We start from the raw sequence: 16,502 nt of genomic DNA, 5'->3' as shown, positions 1-16,502 counted from the left end.
CAGAAGTGTCTTCTATTAGTTTTGGTTTTCCACCTCCGATGAAGAGCAGCGCACAGCCACTCCTCAAGCCTAAGGGCCCTATTTTAACCATTATATGCTATTTTAGCGGATAATTATTAAATAATGTTTATAATAAAATAATTTTTTATCAATTTTGTATATAAAAGTAAATATTGTGGTAATTTGGCAGTAATTCCAAAGAAATTTCAAATAGGTCACCTGCTAATTATCACGTAATTACTATGAAATTTGCGGACCTGTAAAATCCTAGGCAACCTTTCTGATGCTTGTCAAAACGTGTATATACATACCTGCTCAGCACATCACACCTGAAACTAATATGCTGTGAATTATTTTCCAGTAAACTGTTTTGGCAAACAAACAGAGCTTACCGGAAAATCCACCCTTACACCGCGTACACAAACAGATTCACAATATATTCATATTCATATTGGCATGTCTAAGCCTCAGTATGTGAACCAATACAGAAAGTTTCCCTGTATGATTCAATTTATCAACTGCCAAGAATAACTACAGATGTGCAGAAAAACCTTTGATAGATCGATAGATAGATATTATCTGTCATAAAGAAACTCAACATCAAACAAACTTTTAAAAACACACACACATACGTAAAATAGGACTAAAACTGTTAAAACTATGGTTGACTAGAACAGTGCCAACAGGTTATTTTAACTTATTCAGGGCGATGATCGCTGAGGGAAAGTGTTTTTGTAGAAGTTTTTCTGGGCCAGTGTGACTTTGTAGCGATGGATACAATTCACAGAGTTAAGCACAGACATGAAGTGAGTTTAACATAAAATCATTTTAAAACTTCTCGTCCCGCTGGATGAATTTAAACTTTTAATTTTGGACCTTTTTAGAGAAGTCTGTGATTGTTTCATCTGTATTCGAGCTTCTCTTACAGAACAGATCTTGATCTCAATGAGATTGACTTGTTAAATAAACTATATAATAATAATATAATCATACTACAACACAAGCAGTTTGCTGAGCGTGATGCACACAGTTACCGAATTACATGTAGTCATACATTTAGCGTGTTTCTTTAGAAAAACTGCTAACATAGCCTATTGTGGTTATCAGTCACTGCTCCGCTTCCCCTCACAAGTCTTTGGCCTGCAGCAGTCTTGTGAAATGATCCTGTTGTGTTTGCATATATGTGTGTTTGTGAGAGTGTGAAAATAGCGCTGTCTCTAAGGCCATAAACTCAGACAACAGACTTGAATCCCACATAATGTGACAGGGGTGGGAATGGAAACCAAGCAGACTATAAAAGCTGACTTTTATAGGTGCAGTGACAGACTGCCTGTTGCATGGAAACACATATTTATATCAAACATAATATCACAGATATTAGTGGTTGTAGAGGCATTGTAGAGTTTCAGTTTGCTCGAGTATTGAGTACTATAGAGGAGAGCAGCGATGTAATGTAACTAAGTACATTTACTCACACACTTTAATAGGCTACATTATCAAAAAGTAAGCACAACTACAGGCCAAGTATACTTTTCTGTAAGCCTATAAGGCAAAAATACTTAATTATACTTTTCTTAAGTATATCTCGATCAAAAGATTAAGTACAAGTAGGCTTATAACCAAGTGTACTTAGACTTTACTGTATACTTGTCAGTATGAGCCAAGTATACTTATGTATACTTTTGTTAAGTATATCTTTGATCATATCATATCTCAGTACATAAAAATTAAACTGAAAGTATACTCTCTTATTTTAGGTTTAAAATAAGTACGCTAATAGCACACCTGAATAAACTTCTTTTTGGTAAGGGTACTTCACTTGAGTATTTCCATTTTCTGCTACTTTATACTTCTACTCCACTACATCTCTGAGGAAAATATTGTACTCTTTACTGCACTACATTTATCTGACATCTTTAGTTACTTTACAGATTAATATTTTGTATTAATAATACTGAATAAAAATACTGAACCAACTAATAAATGACTTGATTTGCCACACTATAACCAGCTGCAATATTAATGCTCTAATCCAATAATATAATATATATATATATTATTCTGACATGGGCCATTCTCAAGTATTTTACTTTTGATACTTTTGTACTTTACTCAAGTAAAGTTTTGAATGCAGGACTTTGACTTGTAACAGAGTACTTCTACGCTGTGGTGTTACTACCTTTACTTACTACCTCCACAACTGGAGGAGAGAAGAGAAACGCAGACTGGAGACATGCTGAGTGTGCAGCGATGTGTGTAAGTGGGTATATGTGCCTCATAAATATGTCACTTCCAGTATGTGACGATGTGATGCGTACGTGTGTGTGTGTGTGTGTGTGTGTGTGTGTGTGTGTGTGTGTGTGTGTGCGTGCGTACACGTGCGTGTGTGTGGCGGCGAGGCTGGGCAGGCTAGTGTGTCATTTCCTGAAGGAAAATGATAGCAACTGATGTTACCACTTCCTGCAGCATCGTATCAATGTGTCAGCTGAAACAAACAGTTCTCTCCCTCTCTCTCTGGGACTTCTTCGCTTCTTGTCTTAGACAGACAATAAATAGGCGTGAAGAGGACAAAGAGGAGGAGGAATAAGAAGAGGAAGAGGAGTAGGAAGACCACAGCAACGACAGTCAATGAGAGGAATGCAGTATTCAGCCCACAGAGCCACCTCTGTCTCTGTTGAACAAGAACTCAACAAATATTTGACAGAATGCTGACAGTAACGTGTACACACACACAACCGGGTACTTCTATCTTTGTGAGGACACTCATTGACATAATGCATTCCATAGCCCCTAAACCTAACCTTAACCATCTTAACTAAATGCCTGACCACAACCCTTAGCCTAACCCTAACCTAAACCTAATTCTAACCTGAACCTTAAAATCAAGTCCTGACCCTCAAACATAACAGGCGGTTGAAGGTCTGTACGAAAGTGAGGACCAAAATGTCCTCACGCTGAAGGTCTAAAACTCAAATTGGTCCTCATGTACAAGTACACACACACACACACAAACAGGTCACTAGGTCAGGCTGAACCAAAAGAAGGTCGTCCAAACATCATAAACCACAGTTGGTTGTAATGTGCGTATGTTCACACAACCTACTCACGGAAATGAATCAAATGTAAAAGAGGAAAGGGGACATTTAAAAAAGAGAGACGGCGTCACGGTCTGGAGCTGTGACCAGAGGCCGTTGGACTTTTCCTTTTTGTTAAGACACTATCTTGTGTTTCTATCTCTTTGTGGCTTATATTATTAGTTTTGATATATCTAGAGTCTTTCGGTTTCTAGGGTTCTGGCTATTCTGTTATATCTCATTCATTCTATGTTTCCTGTTTTATTTTTGATGAGCTCCCTCCTCTTGTGTGTCATGTCTAGTATTGCTCCCTGCCTTTGTATTTTCCCGCCTTTGTGTCTACCTAATTTATTTAGTCTGTGTGTTTCCCTAGCTCCGTGTCAGTCTGTCGTCGCTCCTCATGTGTTGTGTTTCATCCTTGAGAGAGTTATTTCCAGTGTTTTTGTATTTCAAGTTTATTCCTTTGGATTGGCTTGTCTGAACTTTCCTGCCGAACCAGTTGCACTTTTGTTCTTATAAGTTTTCTTTCATTAAATCATTGAACTCCTGCCTCCTCATCTTTACCTGCATTTTGGGTCCAAGCTTGTTATCCCCAAAATCATATCCTATAATACTATGGAGAAATACCCAAACATTTAAGATTAATTAATGATAAGAATCTTTTTTTTTCTTTCAGTCAATGCTTCTCTCTTAAAAACAGTGCTGATTGAGTGTTAGTGTGGCCTGTGTAGCATGAAGAAAAGCTGTGATAAACACTGAGGTTGAGGTTGCGTGAGAGTAAACTGCTAATGCTCACCAAATGTGACATTTATCACAAAAACCACAGAGGTTATCAGCTTTCCTCCCACCGTTCATCAAGTAACTGATGAAACCAACACTCGTCAACAAATACACAGAATTCAAGAGTTCATGGACATAACCCTGCAGAGCCTTCAGCAGCAGGTGCATCAATAATAATGCATGTTGTGTAGGCAAACTGCTAAAACCTACATAACTTTGTTTTCCCTTTAGATCTAGTTTGGACAAAATGTGTCAGTATGTTGTTAGTAGATACAAGAAGATGAGTGCCACATTGTGTTTAATAAATCAGACATTTCAACATATTGTTGTGGTCCAGCGTGCTTTAAAAAAAAAATTGGTTTGAATATTTAATTCAATATAAAGGTGATATTTTCAATGAAGGGTTGAAAGAAGCAAATACAGAATATACATAATATATAATATACTGTCTCTATTACTGTATAGAAAGAGTGGTTTTGTTCTCTAATGATGACACCACTGAGGGAGTAATTTAAAGAAATACTGAGGTTCAAGCCACGCTTTACCACTTAATAATAAAATGACCTTAAAGTTAACAGTCCCTTTTTTGTTTTGTTGTCTATCCATGTTCATTGTGATCACATGACCTAACTCCTCATGACATGCCATGCCACTCGAGCCACAGCCCACGCTTTATGTCATACACTAAACAGACCACAAGCTAATTAAACTTACATTTTGCAACATAATCCAGGACGTCTTGTTGGATAAATCGTCCTCAAGTGGTGCAGAAGACCACTTTTGTAGTAGGCCTACATGATTCTGTTTCATGTACTTTTACCTGCCTTACTAAAGAGCACCTGTTGTGTGAGCCACCAGAACCAAGCAGCGCTCCCTTCCTCTGTTTAAACTTAAACTTTATTAGGTTTGTCATATACATTCAGGTACATACGCGAAACTTGACCTCTGACCTCTTTGATTTAACCCATCCCTCCATCCGGGGAGCAACTTGGGGTTCGGTGTCTCGCTCAAGGACACTTTGACATTTATTAGTAGCCTAGTAGTTAAAGGACAACACACTCTACCCACTGAGCTACAGCCAATACTGAGAATATTATTTACTATATATAAATTGAATAACACGGTTTTACTTCACCAACAAAAAAAAAATCCAACATTACAGATGTTTTCTGGTGCTCACTTTGAAGTCTTTTTGCTTTTTTTGATAGCAGAAAAGAAAGGGAGTTTGAAAAAACTATACTCGTCTGTCTGTTCTTTTGACAGAGTCAACCGATTCAATCAAAGTCTGTGTTTTTAATATATTGATTTCCTTTCCAAAACATCTGCATTAGAAATATTTTACGTTTTTTCTTAATCTGCTAGAAACTGACCGTAGAGAGATAGCTGCTCATGAAATTGTGACAAACAACTATCATTTTACCATCATTAACACTTCCTTAAAATCACATGCTCATTGCATCACATGCTTGTTGTAACATGAATTACAACTCCGTATTTCTTTTTTCCTATGTCTTCCACTTCCAGCTCCTGACAGCCCACAGGAGTATCCTGAGTAACTTGTGAGTCATCATTGAGCGTATCTGATGAATACACTTCATCTGCCCGAGGCGCCGGGACATACCAGGTGCTCCACACTTGAAATGTCTCAACTTGTGTTTACCAGCAGAGTCTTATGTCACAGGAAGAGAAACAGAAAGATATACACAAACATGAGAGCAGCGGAGGAAACATTTCAATCTTCTGCTAAAGTAAAAGTAGCAATATCACAGTAGTGTAAAAATACTAAAGTCCTGCATTGAACATTATACTTCAGTCAAAGTAGAGAAGTATTTGCAGCAACATGTACTTAAAGTATCAAAAGCAAACTACTCATCATGGTGGAGTGTTATATTTATCATCTGTATATTACTGAAATATATAGCATTTCAAGTGTAAGTAGCTTTTTAATGTGGTCGAGGGAGAGCTAATTTATCTACTTTTATACACTGTTTGGGTAGTTTAATCTACAAAATACATCATATTTTAACTGATCATGTATTTCATATGCAAAATTATTTTCCGCAAAGTAACCAGTAATAGCTATAACTATATAACTATAAATACGTAGCAGCAAATATTTCTAGCACAATAGGCCATAACGTAGTAAGAAATGCATGTACCTTTACCTCAAAACTGTAATAAGTACAGAAGTTGAGTAAATGCACTTGATTACATTCAACCATCGACAAACACAAGCATGCATACACAAATCTGCAGGACATGTGCAGAGAGACGCATAAAAAACATAAATACACACAATGGAAAAACAGGCGCAGACACATAAAAGCATGCACTAAAGTAAAAATATGTCACATGCAACACTGATACACAAACCCAGCCAAACATTCACTGCTATAGGTATCTGAGGAGATGGTCTGCTGCTGTGGAGTTTGGGGTGTGAGTATCTTAACCCTAACAGGGGTTTGGGACCTGCAGTGTTCCCAGGACAGCTATTAGTACATTACCACATAATAATTACTTTTCCCTGTGTTACCTGCAGAAGTTAAAGCTGCAGTGGGTAGAATTGGAGCAAATATGATTACAATTATTTTTATAAAACGGCCACTATATCCTTACAGTCGTGCATGAGACAGGCAATCTGAAAAAAAGTATGTGCCTCTGCGTCCTCCGGTGCTCCTAATGGCATCTGCAAGAGGAAAACAACCAATCAGAGCCCAGCTGGAGCCTCTCGTCTCTGAGCAGCTGTCAATCACGCGCGAACTCTGATCAAACGGTCAAACTAGGCAGCGTTGATCAAATATGAATCAATATTCTGTTACTGTAATGCCTATTTCTCGCCTCAAATGTTTTCAGAAACATCTTGTAGTGAACTGTTTAGCTGTAAAATGTGAACATTTTTGCTCCGGCTGGTGGGCGGTGCTTGGTATTTCCTCAACAGATCTCAACATGGCTGCCGGGTCACAAACTTTCTCATTTTACAGCTAAACAGTACACTACAAGATGTAGAGAAGACAAAATATTGATTCATATTTTCTGCGAGTTACGTTATCGTCTCTGACCGGGTGCCGGTGTCTTCCCTGTTTCCTCCGGCCGCGGTCGGGAGGCTGAAGCAGGAAAAGCCAACACTAGGATCAGCATTGATTCATGGAGAGACCTTCGTCTGGTCAGCTAACATTACTGCCAAGCAGCTGAAATATAGAGTGATATTGTGGTTTTAGCTGACGTGTGTCGCCTCACTGTTTTGACGGATGCTCGCTCACATTCAGTTAGCGCGTGCACACGGGCGAGCGAGAGCAACAGGATGCTGACATTCCTTAACTTAACAGCCACAGGTGTCGCTGTGACAACCAATTTCTGATTCCTACAAACAATCCCTTTAAATTACAATATGTCTATGCTTATTATGGAATTTTTACCCAATGATGCAATAAATATTCTGCCTACTGCAGGTTTAATATGGTGGTTAATTGCTGCTGATTGATTCTATTTCTCTCCTTTTTCTGTTTAGCCTTGTGAAACTAGAAGAAAGCAAAGTTGGGTGACAACAAGTAAAAGTAAAGGCATAATACACACACACACACACACACACACACACACACTGGAAGTTGAGCATACAATTGTTTTTTTTGCATGAACTGAAGAGCTGAAAACAACCATTAGAAAGTGATCTTTGCTGTGTTCGTGTGAAGCTCTCAGAGGTGCTGTCTGTAACTATCGTTTTCTTATCTCACAACAAAATGAGCCCACAGCAGCCAATTAACACCAATTGTCGCTTCCTGTCGGTCGCTTATTATCAGAAAAACACAGATTGAATCTTCTGGTATTTCCCCAGTCTCACTAAATGTTACGCAGTATCCGACCTGATAATCTGATATATTTGAGGCTGCTATATTGCAAAAGTTTCCACTGAGGATGTTCAGCCACTTTCTCTCTCTCTCTCTCTCTCTCTCTCTCTCTCTCTGCTGCACCAGAAGTCTTCTTCAGGAAACCATGACGCACTGACTGAGAGGGCTGAGCTCTTTTAGGGGAGTTTGTCTGTCTCACTTTAACAACTTCAACACCAGATCAGCAGACTTCATTTGAGGAAGGAGTGTCTTCAGATTTACTTGGTGTGTTTTTGTTAAAGAAGCTGAAGGATGAAGTTTATTCTGTTCTTGGTTTTCTCCTGCCTCGCCTTACATAATGGAAAGGGTAAGTCGACTATTTTATTATTATAAAATACTTTTTGTAGTATTTGTTATAGTGGAAACAAGTCTACATCCTGATAGTTTAAGCTCTACATCAGGTCAGTGAGTGGTCCAAACTGTGGTCTGCTGGCCCATCAAAGGTCTCAGCTTGACAGGTAAAACTATTAGAAACTGTTCCCCTTATTTGCCTCTCTCTGTGTGTGTCAGTATAATGGGGTTACCATCAGGAGTATGACTCACATGTTGTTGCTGAGCTGATGGTATAATGCAGACATACAACTTTAATCTGTTCCTTGTTAAAATAACATGTTATGATGAGGATTAATGTCCACACTTTGAGGTTCAGGAGGGAAAGCATGTGGGAGCTCATTGTCTGGTCTTCATATCAAATAGGAAACAGCAAAAGGCGTTTTAGTTTCCTACTGAAGTTTCGTTGTGGCTTGTTTTAGATACGGTGTGTGAAGGGGCTTTTTGGACTCATGACATAAGGAAACTGCATGGGGAAACCCTAATACATGAAAGAAATAACAATCCTTTGATATGCTTTTGCTGCGTTATATCTAATACTCAATGTTTTTAAATCAAATATAGACTTCTACTTAATAGGCTTTTAATTAACCCTCAATATCCAAAGTATTACTCTAGGGATATGTGTTTTCTATATATTGTTTATATGTTATATTTAATTTCCCAGGGAATATATTAATGCAGGTTAAATCTAAAAATGATTTTTTCTTTCTTTTTAAAAGTAAAGAAAAGCCTGTTGCTTTGACTCTGTTCTTATTATCTGTAATTATTGGGTTTTGCCAATTACAGACCTAATTAAGATCAGCAGCTAAACTTAACTTAAACTTTATTAGAATAGTCATATACATACATACTGCAGAGATATTAAATCAAAATAGCAAATAGCTGGATCGGATATCGGTGACAATGGGGCCGATAATTCTATGTTTATATACTATATACATTATATACTGAAAGTTTTGACTAATTTGTTGCTGCATTAAAAAGGTTTACACTTTAATTGTAATTCCTGTTAATTTTGCAGATTTTTTTTGCCAAATTGTTGGTGTACGATTTATTATTTTAATGATAAATAACAATTCACTAAATTTACGTTATGTTATTTGTGTATTTATGACACGGATAAATACACATTTATGTGTATTATAAATAATACTTATTAAAATAATATTGTTTATTATTTTAATAATAAGTAACAATTCACTAAATTTGTTATGTTATCTGTGTATTTATTTGTTACATTTTGTTTTACAAAGTTAGGAAAGTGATGTTTAGGTCAAGCCTGTTGTCGCTTAAAAATTTTAAAAAATGATCCCATTCACTTCCACACAGTGAGGCATACAGATTATTAATTATACACTGGTATCTGATCGGTACTCGGTACCCAAAGCCCAGGTATCGCTATCAGTATCGGGACTGAAAAACTCGGATCGGTGCATCCCTAATACATACAGGTACATACATGAATTTTGACCTCTGCATTTAACCATAAGTATTGTGGCAGCAGTGGGCTGCTGTGAAGCACCCGGGGAGCAATTTGAGGTTCAGTGTTTCGCTCAAGGACACTTCAACATGCAGACAGTAGGAGCCGGGGATTGAACCGCCAACCTGCTCTACCCACTGACAAACAAATTAAGATTTGACACTACACTCAATCAACAGATTATCATCAGTTTATAGGCCTACTGGGCCTATTATTGCCGTTTTACTTTCCATTTCACTCACAAGTTTCAAACTACTTGTCACACACCCATCTAAAAACACCTACATTTCCAGTTAAGTGATATTGATACTGTCAGATATCAACAGCCTGTATGATAGATGGTGGTAGATTACCTTCGGTAGTAGTATCAGTGTGATGCAGAAATGTCACACCGACTCTTTAAAAAACACGTGAAAATACTTCATCAGTGTTTAAGATTTTTTTCAAGAGCCATGACACTTTTTTAGATTTAAACAATGCCAGGGGCCTAGCGGTGTCGGCAAAACAGGAAATAGGGATTTTGACAGAGTACTTGCAAATTGCAAGTGCAGGTTAAGTCATCAATCATCGAACAGTCAAGCACCCCCCGATCAGATGATAAGCAATGAAACACTTTTGAGGTTTTAGCATCATGATCAACCTGCTGCGATGTGTTGAGATAAAGCTGTGATGCTGTTACTTTTTTATAACACATTACTGAAGAGAATAAAAAGCGCTGAAGCCCATAGACCAACTGTCACTTCCCCCTGTTGCAGAATAATGTTGTAATCTCCTGAAACACCCTAATTCTCACATTGAAATCATCCAGATGAGCAACCAAACGTTGCCCAAGAAAACTCTGACTGAAGTGAATTGTTGCACATAAAAAAATACCCAAACTGAACATCAAACCTTTTCTCTTTGTGTCTCTCTCTAGGAGCTCCTACTACTGCTGTGTATAAGTTTGTGAGATGTAACCCCGATGGCGACCAGGCCAACTGTGTGACCCAAAAAGGTCCAGAAATGGCCTTTACTCCAGACCTACCGGCCAAACTGCCTGCTTCAACTGCACGCTATCTGTAAGTATCATGTTGGGATGTGATGGTTCATTTGCTCTGTGAGTTGCTCTGACTACGGTGAGAGTGTCTTTGTATAAGTGAGTTCACTTCAATGTTAAAATGAGAACAAAACAACCATCACTGTGATAATACAGTATAGTCCACTGTAAATATAGAAATGCTGATGCTGCATTGGATCTGTTACCTTGACACAACTCCAGCAACACAACTACTGTCTATCTCTCTCTGTGTGTGTGTGTGTGTGTGTGTATACAGTAAGTGTGAGGTAGGTGGCCAAGAAAAGCCAAAATAGAAGACAACGTGGAGGATAAAGAAAGACAGAGAGAGGGCAGGGAGGTTAGAGCTGCTGTAAGAAAGCCCTAAAGGTCTAGTTCATATTGTCACAGAGTACAGAAGCAGGAGTATACCGAACATAATTTAAAGCAGTGGGTGTTGATCTATGACTTCGTTTTACTTTCCCATAGTTTGGAATTAAGGGGAGAAATGTTGGTCTTTCCTCTACACTGAAAGATTATTTTAAGGTAGATTTTTGTTTTTGTACAGTCGTCATGAACAAGAGTACAGTAGGAAAAATGGGGAAATTAGCCACATTTAATGTGACGGCTTCATGCTAAATTGAAACATTAAAATATATTTATCATGGCAAGTTTTTATATAAACTAAAAGAATGGATTGCAGAGCTCATATCCCCTTTAATTCAAACCATCCTTTTAATTTAGACTCTCCAGATTGTTTCATTGAGTTCAACTTGAACTTTAAAACTCTGGAGTTAATAAGCCAGTAAAGAGCTGCGTGTGTGTTTGTGTTTAGCACATATGGTACATGTGAAAGAGTTTATGTTTTATGTGACTGCTGAGAAAGCCTGTATCACAGTCTCGATCTTAGCCCTCAGTTTCCTCTTTTATGGTTCCTCTGAACCGACATCGAGCTTATCCATTAATGACCTAATATTCAAAAAAGGGAAACTTTTCAAAAAATGAATACCACAAATCATATTTTATCCAGCAGCAGTCCAGCTGCAATGTTGTAGAAATTACACAGTGTGTTGCAGCTAGTCTGCACATAAATAATAATGTAAACTCCCAGATAACTGTATAAAAACACTGACGTATTACAAGAGTTCCCAAAGAAAAATGCTGATATTGACTCCGTCATAGAACACTACTTCATATCACATCTTCTAAAGCATATTTTCTGTATCAGATATCTACGAAGAGGCATAGAAAAGGTGGATGACTGCTTTGGTATACTGTATGCTACTCCACTGAGCTACTACATCACATGGTTTTACTTGGTCTGATCAATAAAATTGGTTAAAAGTCCTACTGGGAATTAGATGGCTTGGTTGTGAAGTTTCTAAACAATTACATAAATTATTTAGGATTTATGAAAAAAGAGGCAAGGAGATAGCTTTAAAAATGAGGAGTATGATTGTGTTGTTATCTGGCCTCCGACATCATTTGAGCTTGATTAAAAACACCAGGGCCTCAGCGGCAGCCTTCCTCTTGCACCTCGCCTTGAACAGGAAGTCGGAGGGAAGCGTAGAGAGGAAGTGGGCTGTGACGCCTGGTGGGCTGCTGCTTCTGGTCTATTGTTTTGTATCTGCGTATTTGCCACTCATGTCTGACAAGTACCAGATTACATGTAAAAAGAATACAGTAATTCAGCTGGAAACTGTAATGTTTTTTAAAGTTGATGCTATTTCTAGAGTTACTCCAAAAAGGAGCAGAGATATTTTGCTGTTTTAAGATTTCTTTTTTTTTTTACTTTATAACCATCAGCAGTAGCAGGTTATGAGGTTAAGAGGTATTGGATGTTGACATTTAATCCTAAAAACTGTTTAAAAGCTGTGCATTCTCACTTACTCTGGCTAATTAGACTTCTACTTGTTGCAGTTAGGACATTACATGAGGTCACCAAACTTTATGAACCAATAAAAATGATCAAGGTGTAACATAAAGCTAATAAGAAGGTCAGACAGATGTCAATCAAGCACATCTGTACACGCCCACGCAGTCCTCAGAAGAGGTCTCATCAGGCAACATAAGTGAAAACACCTGTGTAGGCCTTTAAGCTGTGAGTATTGGTGCCTTCAAATGAAACTCGTGAGCTCGTGTTTACAACATGGGAAGTCGTGTACACAATATGTGTGGCGTTCAAGTGGTTAAGTCATGAGAACACCGCTGCTAAGCAACGGCAATATTAACGTTACTGTCGGCGTCTAGAAGCCACAGAGGCTGACAACTTAGCAAGCGGGTAACATAATGGAGGAAATGCAAAGGTATAATGACAGAGGAAAAAGATGAGTTGGGAATATCAACATTTTCCTCAGACATATTATAAAATTACGAAGAAAAACAATATACAACTAAAATTAAAATATATTAACTGCAAGAGGGGGTGCATTCATACGGACTCATCTCGTGAACACGGTAAACACGACCCCGTTTGAAGGCACCAATCATCTGCCTAATTGATACACACCTGCAATTAATTGTTTCCTAACACTTCTACCTGCTCCTCATGATTGCTTGAAAGTAAAACCAATAGCTTAAAACAGTAAATGTGCCTTTGTCCTTTTTTGGAGAAACAGCTTCAACATGAACAGTATTAGTATGAAAAAATATAAACAAAGCAACACCCAAATCTCAGCCCCCCTTCACTCAAAAATGTGTTTTAGTTGTCACTGTGCAGAATGATATGTGTACAGTAGGGCTGCAACTAATATTATTTCCTTGATTAATCGTTTGGTCTATAAAATGTCAATTGTACGTCATGGAAGTCTTCGAAATAAAGCTATTGTCATACTTATAGATGGGTGTAAAATGAGTAAATGTACTGTTAAAGGGACTGTTTGTAACTTCTTACACGTATAAATCATTGCGGGTCGGTGTCCCATGCACGCTCGCGTGTGGCTACGCTGTTCAGACTCAGACTCCAACACAAACTACAAGGAAGCACCAAAACCGCAAAGTTATATCTAGTGAAGCCCGTATTGCAAAACAGTGTTGGCTCTTCCTGCTTCGGCTTCCCGACCGCGGTCAGAAGACACAGGGGAGACCGTAGCTTTGGTCTCCAGGGCCGGAGTCTCTGCTCCTCTGCCTGCCTGCTTGCCTTCACTCACACACTGCGCTCGTTCTCGCTTGCTCTTTCGCTCCACCTCTCACGTGCATGCGCGCACACTACACACTGCAGAAGAGTTAGTTTAGCTCTGAGAATATCTAGTGAATGTACAGTGGAGGTTTGTGCAGAAATGCTCCTCCAGACCAACAGAGGTTTCCCGTGTCGTTTCCTGCTGCTGAGTGAATAGACTGTGCTCCGGAGCGAGTAGCGTTATCGCCTCCGACTGGGGCTGCGGTGCCTCCCCTGTTGCTTCTGACCGCGGTCGGGAGGCTTAAGCAGGAAAACACATTATCAGCATCGATTCATGGAGAGACCTTCGTCTGGTCAGCTAACATTACTGCCAAGCAAGTGTAATATAGAGTGATATTGTGGTTTAAGCTGACGTATGTTGCCTCACTGTTTTGCGCAATGCTCGTTCATGTCTATGTAGAGCGAGCACAAGCGCGAGCAACAGGATGCTGACTTTCGTTGACTTAACAGCCACAGGTGTCGCTGTTAACAAGCAATTTCTGATTCTTACAAAAAAGTCCCTTTAAGAGTTTGTTAGTTGAACTTGAAAAACCATATCACAGACAAATTCTTATATAAAGTATTCATATTCAAATGTCTTAAAGGACCAGTGTGTAACATTTAGGGGGATCTATTGGCAGCAATGGAATATAATATTAATAAGTATGATTTCTTTAGTGTATTATCACCTGAAACTAAGAATTGTTGTGTTTTCGTTACCTAGAATGAGCCGTTTATATCTACATAAGGAGCAGGTCCTCTCTTCACAGAGCCGGCCACCATGTTTATACAGTAGCCCAGAACAGACAAATCACTATGTTAACTTTTCCTGCTTGGGCTGGAGTTGATAATGTTACGGGAAACCTCTGTTGGTCTTGAGGAGCCGTATACATTCTCAAAGCTAAACTCACTGGTTCGCTCACACACATTTACCGCTGCTCTCTCTCTTGCTTTACCACTCATTTCCCACGTACACACAATAACTGGCTCTAGAGAAGGTCATTCGTGTTTTCACATCGACCACCGTAGTTCTCCTACACGCTTGGCAGACAGGAGAAGTTGAAATTGGTTGCAATCTGAAACCTCACCACTAGATGTCACTAAAACCTACACACTGCTCCTTTAAAAACATGTCTGCAGGGATCTTTAAAGCTTATGGAGTGTCTAATGTTTAGTTTGTGAAGTCGTGTTGCTTTATTGCTACAACTTACCAGACATCAACATTTTTCAACATGTGACTCATTCTGTTTCCAGAGAGGCAGAGCCTGAGGAGGGTGAAAATCCATGGGAGGAGGATGACGTGAATGCTGAGGCAGAGCCTGAGGGCGGTGAGAGTCCATGGGAGGAGGATGACGTGGAGTTAGAGGCAAATCCTGAGGGTGAGAATCCATGGGAGGAGGATGACGTTGAGTTAGAGACGGAGGAGGAGGGAAAGCCGATGAAGAGTGAAGAGGGCGAGTCACCTGTGGTGACTGAGGAGGGTTCTGGAAGTTATGAAGGCTCTGCAGCTACATACATGGCGGACTGGACCTTGGGTGAGACAGGCTCCGGCGAGTCCTGGGCAGAGAAGGACGAGAAGCCATACAAAGGTAATTTTTTTGGAAACGATCTTGAGTTGCATGGATTCAATAGTTTTCCTCCCTTTTTTCTGCTCCATGTAGTCTGACCTGTCCTTGTTTTTTTCTGCTTGTAGGTGTGGTCATAAGGGACTCAAGCAGGCCTCTGGTTGGTGAGTCAAAACCAGCAGAGCACGAGCTGAGAGAAGACCACCTCCTGCAGCTGTAGTCTGTTCACACCCATCCACCTTTAAGACACATACACAAAGCTAGCATCTGTTTTATTTCCCCCCTGGTCTATTCAAATAGTGAAACAAATATTGCATCACCACCTGGTGGTGTAAAAACATGGTTGCTCAGAGATTGACAAAGGCCAAATGTATATTTTATATTCTCAGTGCTATTGGTGGGAATCACTCTCTTCAGAGGCAAAAGAACAACTGTAAACAATGAAAAAGATAGCTGCCAAAGCAAAAGAATGGTCTGCAAAAATGAGATATACAGTATATATATATACTCTAATTTAGTTTAAGTTGGCAGCGACCTGTATTTACACTTTCTCGTGGAAAAGATGTGTAAGTTGAAATGTGCTTTCAAATAATTGTAACACCAGTGCAATAAGATGTCGTCCGTGCATTGCTCACTCTGTGCAGCTGTGGTTCCAAATATTTTTTTTTTTTTTGGAGCGATGAGCCATGTGTTCCTTTAAGACACACAAAACAAAGACTTATTTAAATTATTTGATCCCTTTGTCTCAAATGTTGTGAAACTTTACACTTATCCAGGAGGGTTGTGCAACATCTTTTAGGAACTTCTGTTCTGCAAAGTTGAACAAGAGAATTGTGCAAACCCAAAGCCCCTCAGGAACGGATTCACGCAATCTTAACCACTGTGAGCTGAAACATATTCAATATATGTAATGTGCACATGCGTGCATTTCAACATGCTCTGCGTTGTCTAATTTGCATTTGAAAAACAATAAAGGATTTATAACAACAGTATCAATTGTGTTTTCAGTAGACTTTATCAACTGTCCTGCTGTCTGTTCTGTTGACTGTTTATTATATATAATATGATATTTTGGGTAGCTTTTTAGTTTTATTGAGTTTATCCTCTCCTGCTCCAGCCTTCACTTTTATACTAGCTTATAAAATTATCTTTGGATGCTTTATAGCTGTGTAATTTCCTAGAAATAATGTTTTTTG

General features: G+C 38.9%; 1 protein-coding gene across 3 annotated transcripts; it reads left to right on the top strand.

Moving 5' to 3' along the window:
- The first annotated feature begins 7,887 nt into the window (after positions 1-7,887).
- Positions 7,888-16,298, top strand: srgn (serglycin). 3 transcript variants are annotated; one of them, XM_037754668.1, is made up of 5 exons: positions 7,888-8,045; positions 10,468-10,609; positions 14,996-15,086; positions 15,138-15,330; positions 15,435-16,298. In XM_037754668.1, the coding sequence occupies exons 1-5, from the start codon at positions 7,991-7,993 to the stop codon at positions 15,524-15,526; spliced, it is 573 nt and encodes a 190-aa protein (XP_037610596.1). In that variant the 5' UTR covers positions 7,888-7,990; the 3' UTR covers positions 15,527-16,298. The 3 variants fall into 3 exon arrangements, with proteins under 3 accessions (XP_037610596.1, XP_037610590.1, XP_037610582.1); XM_037754662.1 differs by having other exon boundaries at positions 14,996-15,107; positions 15,159-15,330; XM_037754654.1 differs by having other exon boundaries at positions 14,996-15,330.
- Positions 16,299-16,502: the final 204 nt, after the last annotated feature.

This window comes from Sebastes umbrosus, chromosome 2, assembly GCF_015220745.1.
Source record: "Sebastes umbrosus isolate fSebUmb1 chromosome 2, fSebUmb1.pri, whole genome shotgun sequence".
NCBI classification, from domain to species: Eukaryota; Metazoa; Chordata; class Actinopteri; order Perciformes; family Sebastidae; genus Sebastes; species Sebastes umbrosus.
The sequence above is the reverse complement of the archived record's forward strand: the minus strand, read 5'-3'. Positions and strand labels throughout refer to the sequence as shown.

What these genes read in the sequence shown, in the direction of transcription:
- srgn (XM_037754654.1), top strand. Translation starts at nt 7,991, where the DNA reads ATGAAGTTTATTCTGTTCTTGGTTTTCTCCTGCCTCGCCTTACATAAT. An exon ending in CGCCTTACATAATGGAAAGG is followed by an intron (nt 8,046 to 10,467) that starts GTAAGTCGACTA and finishes GTCTCTCTCTAG; the next exon opens with GAGCTCCTACTACTGCTGTG. An exon ending in GGACGAGAAGCCATACAAAG is followed by an intron (nt 15,331 to 15,434) that starts GTAATTTTTTTG and finishes TTCTGCTTGTAG; the next exon opens with GTGTGGTCATAAGGGACTCA.